The 12,980-nt window shown below is 60.3% G+C and overlaps 1 protein-coding gene across 7 annotated transcripts in view; it reads left to right on the top strand.

The window, feature by feature from the left end:
- GTF2IRD1 (GTF2I repeat domain containing 1) overlaps positions 1–12,980 on the top strand; it is a 103,067-nt gene that overhangs the window by 31,996 nt on the left and 58,091 nt on the right. For 5 of the 7 annotated variants that reach the window (XM_081819598.1, XM_081819597.1, XM_081819595.1 and 2 more), the window contains exons 2-8: positions 2,043–2,171; positions 4,513–4,654; positions 7,122–7,277; positions 9,019–9,202; positions 9,673–9,983; positions 10,977–11,063; positions 12,860–12,943. In XM_081819598.1, coding sequence (XP_081675724.1) covers positions 2,049–2,171; positions 4,513–4,654; positions 7,122–7,277; positions 9,019–9,202; positions 9,673–9,983; positions 10,977–11,063; positions 12,860–12,943 — 1,087 coding nt within the window. In that variant the 5' untranslated portion in view covers positions 2,043–2,048. Of the gene's footprint in view, positions 1–2,042; positions 2,172–2,450; positions 2,574–4,512; positions 4,655–7,121; positions 7,278–9,018; positions 9,203–9,672; positions 9,984–10,976; positions 11,064–12,859; positions 12,944–12,980 lie in introns of those variants that run through there. The other 2 variants (XM_081819600.1, XM_081819599.1) reach the window with 2 other exon arrangements.

Here is a 12,980-nt window from a genome sequence, read left to right as displayed (position 1 = left end):
CTTTGCCCTGATTCAATTTGGGCCGGGAGGCTGGCAGGCTGAGGTCTTTCTGGGAATGGCTCGAGGGGGTGGCCGAAGGGAGGGGAGAAGCCTTCAAGCGCCCCAGGCAGGCAAACCTCTCAGCTGGTCACACGGTGGACCCTCCAGTGGGCTTTGTGCCGCACAAGGCCCCAGGCTCTGGCCACCGGCTGCCTGTGGCCCCCATGAGGATGTCCCCTACATGGCCTGTCACACCCTCCATGTCCCTTAATGCTGTGGACTTCAAACATTTATAAAATTGCAACCTGGTTGAAGAAATACATCTTGTAAACATTTCGAAGTGAACCCAATTCACATGTTGGCCAACTGCTGACTGGCCAGTTGTTAAAATCAATATTTATTCACAGCCAAATAGCAGACTCGGGCCAGACCTGAGGCAGGAGCCAAGCTTGAGTGCTTTCCTAATTCCTTTGTATGTTTCCACAACTGCAGTTGGGACACTTCGCACCTTGTTATGTGTGATGCACTCTGACACTCGTTCAGTATCACCGGTTCCATGACTCACGAAAGGCCTCCAGTCTGTGGTGTGGACCGCGCCCCGCCTTGGCCCGTTGCGCACGGCGGGCCCCGAGCTGGGCCCTGGGGGTGCAGCAGTGGCTGGCAAGCCGGTCTCTGCCCTCACAGAGCTTATGGTCCAGGGGGCAGCTGCGGTGGCAGAAGACACTCTGGGCTTGGCACCCTTTAAGACATCGGGCCTAGCTGTCAGCCTGCCCGGTGCCCCCACCCCCCATCAGCAGGAAGGAGGGAGGCCAGGATCCATAGACTCTGAGGCCTGCAGCCCTGCTCCCTGCTCGCACCCCTGACCTGGCTGTCAGCACCTGGCCTGGGGCCCGTGCACAGAGCATTAGGGGAGCTGAGCCCAGAGAGGGAAACCGAGGGTCCCTGCCTTCGAGGAAGGGCACTGGGGCAGCCTGTGGGTGGCCCCCCGGACCTGCCTCCTCCGGTTCTGGTAGGGGAGGGGCAGGATGGAACCGGATGCAGGGGAGGCTGACCTTTGTGTCTAGTGGGTGCCCAGGCTGGACCAGGTGGTGCAAGGGCAGCAGGCCTGTCCCCTGCCTCGGGGAGCCCTGGCATTGGGCCCTGGTCTGAGGGCGCCCCAGCAAGGGGAGGGTGCACCTCTGTCCTCCAGGAGCCTCATGACAATGGGGCAAAGTCCTGTCTTGGGGGAACCCTGTCCTGAGATGAAGTGGCCTCCACTATCTTTCTGAACCTCTGAGACTGGGGCTCGCGGGCCTCGGGACAGTGGCCTTGCCCATTGCAGCTTGGTAGAAAGCTGTGACAGAGGAGCCTGGGGACATGTGGGAGGCCAGCCAGGACACCTGGCCCAGCCAGGGCGGGAAGGGGCAGGAGGTGGGGCCGTTGAGGGCACCCTCTCAGCAGAGGTGACAATTAAAAGCTGAGTGGGCTGTCGGCAGATGACAGAGGAACCAAAAGGCCACTCGGGTCAGGGAGAGGGAAACCTGTGACAGTTGGGGCCCCATGAAGGACGTGGGTATGTTTGGGGGATGGTGATTCTTAGAGCACCCGGAGTGTGGGGTGTGGAGGGGGAGTTGGACGAGGGGCAGGAGTGCAGAGCTAATGTGGGCAGTAGGGAGCCATGGAGGGTGTGTGAGCAAGGGAGAGCCATGGCCAGAGCTACGTGCAGGGGAAAGTTGGCAGTTGAGGTGCCAGGCGGACTGGTCATGGTACTGGGCTCAGCCCTGGAGTTGCAGATTGGGGGACATGCCATGGAGCGAGCGCACTCCTCAGTTAACCCTCCCGCGTGTGCCCGTGCCTGCCCAGAGCTGTGTGCGGCCTCCTCCCCAACTAGGCCCTGCGGGGGGGCTCTAATGCTTTCATGCATCTAACCCTTTGGGGAAAGGGGAGGCCAGCCCTTGGTTCGTCCCACCCTGGAAGTAGAGGCGGCCCTGGGGTTCTGAGGGCCTGGCGGGGTTGGGGTGGGCATTCGCGTGGGGGCCACGCCCTGGGGCACACGCCCACCTCCGCGGCCTCCCTCCATCCAGGTGACCATGGCCTTGTTGGGGAAGCGCTGCGACATTCCCGCCAACAGCTGCGGGCCTGACCGCTGGAGCTCTGCCTTCACCCGCAAAGACGAGATCATCACCAGCCTCGTGTCTGCGTTAGATTCCATGGTGAGTGCCCCGGTCTGCCCCGGAGGGGCCGAAGTCCCGGCCTTTGTCAGCAGACTTCGAGCTCGAGTCCCACCTCTGCCACCTCGGGCGGAGGGAGGGAGGGAGGGGTCTTCGACCCCCTGGGACTCACTGTCCCCATCTGCCTACATGGGGGAGGGGGGCAGGGGGAGGCTTGAGTGAGGCCAAGGATGTGAAAATCCAGCCCTGGAATTCAGCACTGGCCCTGGGCCCCTGGTCCCCTCACCCCTCATCCTCATTTCATCACCTTTTGCCATTCAGGTCCCATCCCTGGGAAGGTCACAGGTCTCCGAGGAAAGGACCTGACTCATGAGAAAGCTGTAATCCCCGATGTTAAAGCACGAGCTATAACTGCATCTCGGGCCCAGGAGAGAGAAACGCCTCGTAAATCACTCCTTTGGCACGATTGCTTACGTACCTAAGCCTGCAGTGGTTTATCCCAAATGAGGAAATTATAATGTCATTTTCCTGGGGGGGGGGACGTTCTGGGACAGAGTAAGGGGGTGTTAGAAGCTGTCTGGCGTCCGTTAGCTGCACCCCTGCATGTTAGGATGGTGAAATTGAAGTTCAGAGAGGGCAGCACCTTGCCTGGAGTCACACAGCATGGCCAGTTTTGTGTTTTGTGTTTTTTAAGATTACATTTATTTGAGAGAGAGAAAGTGAGAGAGAGAGAGAGAGAGCACAAGCAGGGTGGGAAGGGGCAGAAGGAGAGGGAGAAGCAGGCTCCCCGCTGAGCAGGGAGCCCGACACGGGGCCCGATCCCAGGACCCCAAGATCATGATCTGAGCTGAAGGCAGACTGAGCCACCCAGGCGCCCCGACAGAACTTTTCCATCCTCATAGAAAGTTCTGTTGGGCAGCACTGCTCTAGAGGGTGTTACAGAGGCTCCTCGGAGGAGCAGGGCCCCCGTAGCTCGCCTGGTGGCGGGGACGAGACCTGCTCCCCTGTCCTTAGGTCCCTTCCTGGGTTTCCTGACGGACCCCAAGGGTGATGATGACCCTTGCTCGGCAGTGACTGGATGCTGGCATCCTCCGGGGCTGGGGCCTGGATCCTCGGGTGGTCTCCAGGGGCTGTGGGGCAGACCCTCTTCCAGGCCTTTCCTCCAAGCCCCGTTCTTTGTGCCTCTGGGGAAGCCGATTCCCTGGAGAGTGACCACACAGAGAAGTAAGTATCTCTCCAGCTCGGATGGCCACTCGTGTGTTGGGAACAACTGACTCTATTTGTCTCCTTTGCTTGTTAACGTTTTGCAGCATTGCCACAGGGAGAGCGAGCGGCAGGTTTTTATTTTAATCTTAGCAGGAAATCAACACACACCCTTCACCGTAGGATGTCTCCGGGGACAGGCCTTTGGGCTCTACAATGTCCCCGGCTTCCTCAGCAGAGTGACTCTGGGCTGAAGCTGAGAGGCATGATTATGGCCCAGAGAGGTTGAGGAACCTGTCCTAGGTCACACGGCAGCAGAACTGGGATGAGAAGCCAGACTCCCTGACTGCCCAACAGAGCGCTACCAAACTCTCATAAAAACCAGTGTTTACAGGGCGCCAAATGCATGCTGAGAGCTTTGCAGGCAGAGATCTTCTGCTGATCTAGGTCGGAGGTCTGAGATGCTGGTGGTCTTGGTTGCAGGGCCCCTGTGTTAGGGCTTCCCGTGCAGGGGGCCTGCCAACCCCTCAAGTCTGGGGCTGCCAAAATGACCTCTGTTTGTGAACCCACAGGAGATACCCCTGTTTAGAGATTCCTTCCTGCCTGCCAGGCCTCGCTGAATCCCTACAGCCAAGCCCATTGAAAGCCTGGGAGCTGGGCTGCCTGTCCCCATTCTGCAGATCAGGCCCAGAGAGGGGAGTGACGTGCATCAGTCCCACAGCAGGAAGTGGCTGATGTGGGATTGAAACCTGGATCTGCTCAAGCCTTGATTCTCCTGGCCGCCCCCCCCGCCCCCCCCGCGCCTCACCTCCTCTCATTTAGGACTTTAAGAAAACCAGACAGGATTGTTCTAGGGCTGGGGCCAAGCCTCAGGCAGGAACCCCTCTAGAGCCAGGAGGACCTGGGAGGAGGGAAGGGCAGGGGCCCTGTATCTTTGTTCTTCTGGGGGCTCCATGACCTGTCTTCTCCCTTGACCTTGGCCAAGCTTTGGGTGGGGGGTGTCATTCACTCCTTCCTCCTGCAGACTCCAACTGAGAACCGTGGAGGGGTGACCTCTCCCTGGAGCTGCTGGTGGGATCTTAGGCAGCTGGGAACTTCATCCCACCCCCAGAGCTGTCACTGGAGGTGTCCCCGAGCTGGGGGACCTCCTCCTGGCTCACATACCCCACTCCCCCTGCAGTGCTCGGCGCTCTCCAAGCTGAATGCAGAGGTGGCCTGTGTTGCTGTCCATGATGAGAGCGCCTTCGTGGTGGGCACCGAGAAGGGGAGAATGTTCCTGAACGCACGGAACGAGCTGCAGTCAGATTTCCTCAGGTTCTGCCGTGAGTACCCCAGGGCTCCAGTGGGTGGGGCCTGCGGTCCCTGAGGGTCCCCAGAGCAATTCCAGGGGGCCTTGTGTTGGGGGCTGTGCGGGCTTCCCAGTGTGGCGTCACCGGGGTGTGACTTCTCCAGCAGCCCCTCAGTCCGTAGAGCCCAGCTGACTCCACCCTGGGGCGGGCCAGACCCAGACACGTCCGCGTGCTCGTTGGCAGAAGGGGACCCTGAGGCCTGGTGTTGCCTCTGACACACGGGGACCCAGTGCCCTTGTTCAGCTAACACTTATTGAGCACTTGCTGTGTGCAGCACCCCTTTTCGCCATGCTAACTCAGTTATCCCGACGTCAACCCTGTGAGGTAGGCACTGTCGTTGCTATAGTAACGATCTGGAGCCACCTCGTGGTGGCTCTTGGGGGCGAAGTGACTGAGGACACGGCAGCACGAGGGAAATGCTTGATATCTCGAGCGGTTAGTGGTGTTGCGATCAGTACTGCTTTGAGCCAGGCCACGTGCTCTGTTCACTTTCCCCAGCAGGCTCAGGAAGCCGCACCCAGTTTACAAGGGAGAAACTGAGGCACGGTGAGCATAAGCCACTTGCCCAGGGAGACATAGCCGCCACATGACGGAGGCCAGGTTTCTGTTCTGAAACCCGTGCTCTTTGTGCTGCACCCCTTCAGAATGGGGGAGGTGTAGCAGGACGCTCCCCCCCCATTCCCCCCGGGAGCCCTGCCAGGGGTTCCTGGTCACTTCCAAAAGAGAACAGCACTCAGAGCTGGGAGCCGGGAGCCCTGAAGCAGGGGGGTCATTCTGAAGCCCCCAACTCCTCAACACTACCGTTGGGGCCTTTAGACCCTCGTAACCCAGCCCCTGCCTCTGTGTCACCCCTCCCGGCATCCCTCACTGCAGGCGGTCCTGGGCTGAGTGCTAGCTCACCAGCTCTGTGTGCATGCTCCCCTCTGCCTTTGTCCCTGCTGTCCCCCCACCTGGGAGGCCCTCCCTCCTCTCCTCTGCCGGCAGACGCCTCCCCAGCCTCCGCGTCCACGTTCCTCCCGCCTGCCCGGGCCCCTGTCTGTGCCCCCAACCGCTAGTCGCCAATCCTCCCCCGCCCCACCGCCCCAACCCCTGTGGTTACTCCCCACACTGTGCCGGCTTCTCATGTCCTAAATTTCCATCCGTGCTCCTGGTAAGCTCGTCATCTTCACCTTTTTGGTGGATTAGGCCCTACAAGGTTAGGGCCTGGCTGCAGCGCCGAAGGCCAGTCCCTGAGCAGCTGCTCAAGCCCACGAGTTGGGACTCTGAGCTCTTAGGGTTAAGAGCAGGCCCTGAAGGCAGGCGTCTGGGGCTCCGTCCCGGCTCTGCCACCTGCCGGCTGCTGGGCCTCAACCTTCTTGTCTATGAAAGGGGAGGACAGTGCTGCCCTCCTCGAGGGTCGATCTGAGGATTAAGTCGATCTCATACAGGCGAGAACAGTGCCTGAGACTGGGTTCACACACAGTAAATGCTAGCCATTGTCCTTGCCATTATTAACGTCTGCGTTACACCCGGGGTCTCCAGCCTCCATCAGCCGTTTCGGGGAAGGCTTGCCCCCAGCACTGGGCATGTCATCACTGGGGTCCGGCTGCTTCCCCGGCCGCTCCCGCCCCCACCCAGCTCTCCGAGCCTGTCCCCTCTCCGAGGTTGGGTGGGGGCTGGCCCAGGGTAGAATAGACAGTGGCCGGGTCCTGTGGCCCCAGGCTGGCGAGGCTGGGGCCTGCGGAAGGTGCACCTGGCTTCCCGAGCCCAGCAGAGCGACTATTTATAGCTGGTTTATTTCAAGCTCCGCAGATCCCCGGAGAGGAGCAGGCTCCCAGCTGCGAGGGGGCCTCCGGGCCCTCCCCTCGTCCCCTTTCCGGTGCAGTGTCTAGCATCTCCCTATCCAGGGGTCCACTGACACTCCCAGGGCCCCACCCTTGCCCAGCCTGGCATGAACTTGCCTCTTTGCAGCCCCTTGGCCTCCTGCTGGGGTCCCCATTGTCTCCTCATGGGGCAGAGCGGAAAACTGGGGCCTTGACTGTTTAAGACAGCATTAGGGTTGGAGCACAGAAAGGGGTGCACGGAACAGACATTGGTTGAACCCCAGTTCTGAGCCACGCCAGCTGGTCTTCTATGAGAACTCGCAGACTGAGGCCCAGAGGGAAGGGACTTGCCCAAGGTCACACAGCGAGTTAGAGGTGACCAGGATGAGACCCAAGCCCTGTGCAAGGCACTGGGAACTCAGAGATGACCAGCCTTGGCCCTGGGCAGGGGGTTGGGGCAGGGCTTGCTCACTCATCATTCATTCCTCCATTCCTTCGTTCCTTCCTTCCTTCCTTCATTTTCTATTCCATGTTGAGTGCCCCGCTGCAGGGTTCAGCACGGGGCAGGGACATCTCAGCTCACTGGGCAGGGGTGAGACAGGTGCTCATCCTGGCCCGGCATGCTCTGTGTCCCACAGGAGGGGCCCCCTGGAAGGAGCCAGAGACAGAGCATCCCAAGAAGGTGTCGCGGGGCGAGGGTGGCGGCCGGAACATCCCTCGGTCTTCCCTGGAGCATGGCTCGGACGTGTACCTTCTACGGAAGATGGTAGAGGAGGTGTTTGATGTTCTTTATAGTAAGATCCTTGCTCATTCCATTTGGGGCCCCCAGGCGGGTGGGAGCCCCCGTCCCCGCCCTGCTGAGGCGGCCCCTCCCTCATCTTGCATCCCCAGGCATGGCTCTTCTGCCCCAGCCCCATTTCCTGAACCGCCGTCCACACCGCCCCGGGCCGGCCCTGGCCCCTGGTCGCTGCCACCCTTCGCCTGGAAATGGCCCTGGGCTCGCCCTGGTCTCCTTGCCTCCAGGCCAGCTCCCTGTTGTCCCCACCTGTCCTGTGACCAAGGCCATCTTCCTAAAGCACAAGTCTGACCAGAAAGCTCTTCTTTCCACGGCCTCGGGGGCTCCCCGTCGCCCTCCCCACAGTGGCCGGTCCCTGCTCCCCTCCAGCCATGCTGCCTTGCCTCACGAAACCGCTTCCTGTTCTCCAGCCCACTCTGGCTCCATTTCACACCTCGCCTCTGCACCACTGTGCCTTTCGCGACTGCCTTCCCCTCTGTCTGGCGGACACCGCATTATTTTCTAAGACTCAGCTCTGGGAAACCCCCGCTACTGGCTCAATGCCCCCTAGGGGCACCCACTGTGCTCTGACCACTCACTAGCCCAGTGCCCTCTGGGACCAGGGTCTGTGCCTGCCCCTTCTACCATCCCTAGCGACAGCGGCCGACATCGGCAGGGTGTTTGTTGAATGACTGAGTGAGAGCTAACTTCGCTAGTTAGCCAAGTCTTCCTCTGAGGGCTGGGGGAGGTGGGCAGGCCTGGCCTCCCTCACAAGTGGCCAGTTGCAGACTCTCTGGCCCAGTGGCAGCCGTCGCGGTCTCCAGGTGACCTTGGGCAGGTCCCTTTGGTCCCTAAGGGTCCCAGCTCTGACTTTCTTCCTTTCTGTACTGCAGCCTTTGGTTCTGTGGAGCAAAGGTCTGAGGAACCTCCTGCTGTCAGGAGGAGGGGGAGGCCTAGGTGGGATGGGAGGCCCAGAGGCCCGGGGTGGGCACACTGGTCACCTGGGATGGGAGGACTTGTCACATGTGGTTGGCTTTGCCAGCTACAGGGTTCGTGCCCTCAACCCCCCCCCCGCACCCCTGCCCACTCTGCCCTGCCCCCCACCCCCCCAGTTGCACACCTCGGGCGGCATCTGAGGTGAGCGGCCTCTTTCTGGCTCCGGGAGGGGCTGCAGTGTGGGAGTGACAACAGGCGTTCCTGAGCCCAGGCCCCTCGGCCATCCCACCCCGTCAGTCCCCAGTCAGTCTCCCCTCCACTCACCCCTTCCTCATCCCCACCACCTTTTGTCTGTCTGCTTCCTCTCTTTCTGAATCTGCTCTTCCCATTTCCTCTCACCTCCCTCTCCTCCTCCCTTCCGCCCTGTGGCTCTTTTCCCTGCGGTCTCTGCCACCCTCCTTTCTCTCTCCCCCGTGGCTCCTCCTGAGCTCCTGCCCACAGCCCGCGCCCTGCTCTACCCTCCACCCAGGTGCCCAGAGAGGGGAGAATGGCGAGAGAAGCTGGGAACCCCGGCCATGGGGGAACCCTGGCCCTCAGGTGCACACAGAGGGGCCTGCCTCCAGCGCTCACCTGCCCCGCTCAGCCTGCAGGGCCTTGTTCTGTGGGACGTTCGCAGGGAAGGGGCCCATGGGATCCAGTTTCCCGGGAACCCGGCACCACAGGGAGTGACTCAACGTGGCCCCAGCTCTGGGGCAAGGCTGGCCCCCGGCCCAGCCTGGCTGCCCTCTCATACTAGACCCTCTCCTCGACCCCCTCCCCCACAGGCGAGGCCCTGGGAAGGGCCAGCGTGGTGCCCCTGCCCTACGAGAGGCTGCTCAGGGAGCCGGGGCTGCTGGCCGTGCAGGGGCTCCCCGAGGGCCTGGCCTTCCGGAGGCCGGCCGACTATGACCTCAAGGCCCTCATGGCCATCCTGGAGCATAGCCACCGAATCCGCTTCAAGCTCAAGAGGTGAGTGAGGTAGTCAGCCTGGGAGTGGGCCCAGGGAGGGTGGCTGGACCATGAGGGTCAGGCCAGGACAGGCCAGGGAGGGTGATCTGCTCCCATGCTGGCTCAGCCTGGGGCCACTCACCCAGTCATGGGGAGGGGACTTCAGACACCCGCGGGGGACCCCGGTTGTAAAAGCTCCCAGTCCGGCAATGGAAGTGAGGCAGATGCCCAGGCATAGAGCATGATCTGAGCACGGGATGGGGGCGTGGGGCGCACGGGGGCCGAGGGGCAGGGCCCAGCTCCTCTAGTGGCCCAGCCGTGTGGCCCTGGGCACATCACAACCCCGCCCCGGGCCTGCACCCCCAGCTGTAAAATGGGGACCAGCTCCTGGCCCGTGTACCTCACAGGCCATCATGTTGTGCAGAGGGCGGGCTGGGGCCTGGCTGGCCAGGTGTATAAAGCTGTCACGTGTCCTTCTCTCGTTCACCCAGGCCGCTTGAGGATGGCGGGCGGGACTCGAAGGCCCTAGTGGAGCTGAACGGTGTCTCCCTGATAGCCAAGGGGTCTCGGGACTGCGGCCTGCACGGCCAGGCCCCCAAGGGGCCACCCCAGGACCTACCCCCCACCGGCACCTCGTCCGCTGTGGCTAGCTTTCTGTACAGCACCTCACTCCCTAACCACACCACGAGAGAGCTCAAGCAGGAGGCCCCCGCCTGCCCACTTGCCCCCAGCGACCTGGGCCTTGGCCGGCCCGGGCCTGAGCCCAAGGCCTCTGGGGCCCAAGACTTCCCCGAGTGCTGTGGTAAGGTGCTGCTGGGACCCCTGATGCCAGGGGTGGGACAGAGATCACTCCGGGGGGGCACCCTCCCTGGGCAGATGGGGGTGCTCAGGCCCACCCCAGGCTGAAGGAGGCATGTCGGGACAAGGGGCTGGGACAGGACCTCTGTGAACAGTATCATTGGCCTGGGACCGAGAGATGTTTGAGGGCATCCCACAGAGGAGTCTGTGGAGGGAGTATACAGGCTAATCAGTCACAAGCATTTAATGAGCACTGACGACATACCCAGCCTGGATTAGGGGTACCGAAAGCATAGGGGAAGGAACAACTGGGTGTGAGAAAGACTTACGTTCCTGTCCTGGCTCTTCCACCAGGCTGTGTGTCCCACAGCAAATCTCTACCTCCCTGAGCCTCAGTTTCCTCAGCTTTAAAGTCGAGATGCCGGTAGGACCTCTCACGAGGTTATTACCATGGTCAAATGACAGGGCAAATTAGAAATGCACATTCTCAGGCCCTGCTGCCATCCTGCTGAATCTGAAGCTTAGGGGGTGGCTGGGGGCCCAGCCATCTGTGTATTTAAATCGGCCAGGTGGCTCCACTGGGTGTTCAGGCTTGAGAGCTGCTGTATTAACGCAGAGTCCAGTGCTTGGTGCGTAGTAGGTGCTTATAAGTTGTACTTACCGTTAGGAGAAGGAGCAAAAGGGACTTCCCTCCCCCACCTTTTCCATCAGATGTTGGGCTGAGCAGCAGAGTGGGACTTAGACACCTAAATAGGGGTCCCCACCTGTCCTCGGACATCGTCATCCTGGCCTCCCTGATCTGCCGTTTGGAGAGCAGACTCTGCCAGAGAATGTCTCAGGCCTCTGGGCAGGGAACTTGTCTTGAGTTTATGACCCTAGGGCTGAGTTCGGGGGTCTCCTTGGTGGATGAGACTGTTACCCCAGAGCCAGCGTGTCTGCACCCAGGCCAGATCTGGGGGCCCACCTTGAACCTGTACCTTTCCTCTCCCTTGTCCAGGACAGAAGCCCCCCGGGCCCGGTCCTCTCATCCAGAACGTCCACGCCTCAAAGCGCATCCTCTTCTCCATTGTCCATGACAAGTCAGGTAGGACGGTGCCCACAGCAGCACCCCAACCAGAGTGGGGGGTCCGGGGCTGGGGGTGGTGTGTCCTGAAATGGAAATGCGTCCACTGGGTCCTCGTGAGAGAAAGGAGGGACGGCTCCGCACAAGGGACGTGTGAGTAAAACCAGAGTGTAACAGTTGGGTATTGCTGTGTAGCAAGCTGCCCCAGGACTTAGCTCAAAACAGTGAGCGTTTACGCATTATAGTTTGTGTGGGTCCGGAATTCAGGAGCAGCTTAGCTGGGTGCTTCTGGCTCAGGATCTCTCTCTCATGAGGTTGGACTCAGGATGCCGGCAGCGGCTGCTGAAGGCCATTTGAAGACGAGAGGATCAAAAAATTATGTGGATGGGTTTTAAAAGTACCACACCGTATTTGGGATTCCTGTATACCAAAAGGGAGGAAGGGAGACTCTCCGGCAATTATGCCTGGTGGGAGTCTTGGCCTCGCCTTCAGTGAGAGGCTTTTTAAGAAGACCTAGTCCCCTGGGATCAGAGTGGAGACCCCCCCACTGTCCCAAACAGGGTCCATCCGTGGCAGGGAGGGGACCTGGAGATTCAGGTGCAGTGGCATCTTAGGAGGCCATGGTGGGCAAGGGGTACCAGCTGCGGTAGAATCTCACTGGGTGCTCGCTGGGTGATCTCAGGAGAGATACTCAGCCTCTCTGAGCCTAGTTTTCCTACCTGAAAAATGGGGATACTGTCTATGCTTAAAGATATCATGAGGGATTAAATAGGATATTCTGTATAAAGTACTCAGGACAAATAAGCTCTTTTTTTTTTTTTTTTAAAGATTTTATTTATTTATTCATGAGAGACAGAGAGAGAGAGAGAGGCAGAGGGAGAAGCAGGCTCCCAAGGAGCAGGGAGCCCGATGCGGGACTCGATCCCAGGACCCTGAGATCATGACCTGAGCCGAAGGCAGACGCCCAACCATCTGAGCCACCCAGGCGCCCGACAAATAAGCTCTTAATAATTAATTAAAGATGGGGGACCCCTGGGTGGCTCAATTGGTGAAACATCTGCCTTCGGCTCAGGTCATGATCCCAGGGTCCTGAGATTGAGCCCCACTTTGGGCTCCTTGCTCAGTGGGGAGCCTGCTTCTCTCTCTGGCTGCCCCTTCCCCTGCTGTGCTCGCTCTTGCTCTCCCTCTCTCTCTCTCTCTGACAAATAAAATCTTTTAAACAACAAAAATAATAAAGTAAATAAATTAAAGATGGCATTTATAATGGTATCATAATGAACCAAATGGTGACTCTAGTTATTAATAGTAAATTGAGGCAGAGGCTGTGGTTTCGTGGAAGAGGCCAGCAGGGCTGGGAGTTTGAGGGAGGCCACAGGGCCAAGGCCGGGTGTACAAGGCATGAGGGTTAGTGCCTTTGAGACCAGGACTCTGTGTCTCCTTACTCACACCCCCTGCCTATGGGGGCAGGAGACACCCAGGAGGGCCAGGCTGAGCTTGCGTAATCCGCACTGCTCCTGGGGGCCGACAGAGGCGAGAGAAGAGAGCAGGGTGCGGCGGTGGGGGGACCACCCGAGCACCCTGGATTTGGGCAGGGCTGCCTCCTGGAGGAGGCTGGGGTGTCAAGGGCCGAGGCGGGAGTGAGCGGAAGAGCTGAGCCCCTCTGTGGGACTCTGGAGGAGAGAGCCTGGTGGCCTCCAGTGTGGGCCGTCTCCGGGGCCCCCGGGCCCAGCTAGGAGGGTCCAGTGGAGGGGGAGGCGGCCGGGCCGTGGGTTCCCTGCCGCGACCCGCCCTCACTCGTACCTCTTGTGTTTTGATAGAGAAGTGGGACGCCTTCATAAAGGAAACCGAGGACATCAACACGCTCCGGGAGTGCGTGCAGATCCTGTTTAACAGCAGATATGGTGAGTGGGCGGTGCGGCCCGCTGCGTGGCCTCGGCA

This window comes from Leptonychotes weddellii, chromosome 5 (genome assembly GCF_054177405.1).
Source record: "Leptonychotes weddellii isolate Sample4059 chromosome 5, ASM5417740v2, whole genome shotgun sequence".
NCBI lineage: Eukaryota > Metazoa > Chordata > Mammalia > Carnivora > Phocidae > Leptonychotes > Leptonychotes weddellii.
Note: the sequence above shows the minus strand (reverse complement) of the source record. Positions and strands in the feature narration are given on the sequence as shown.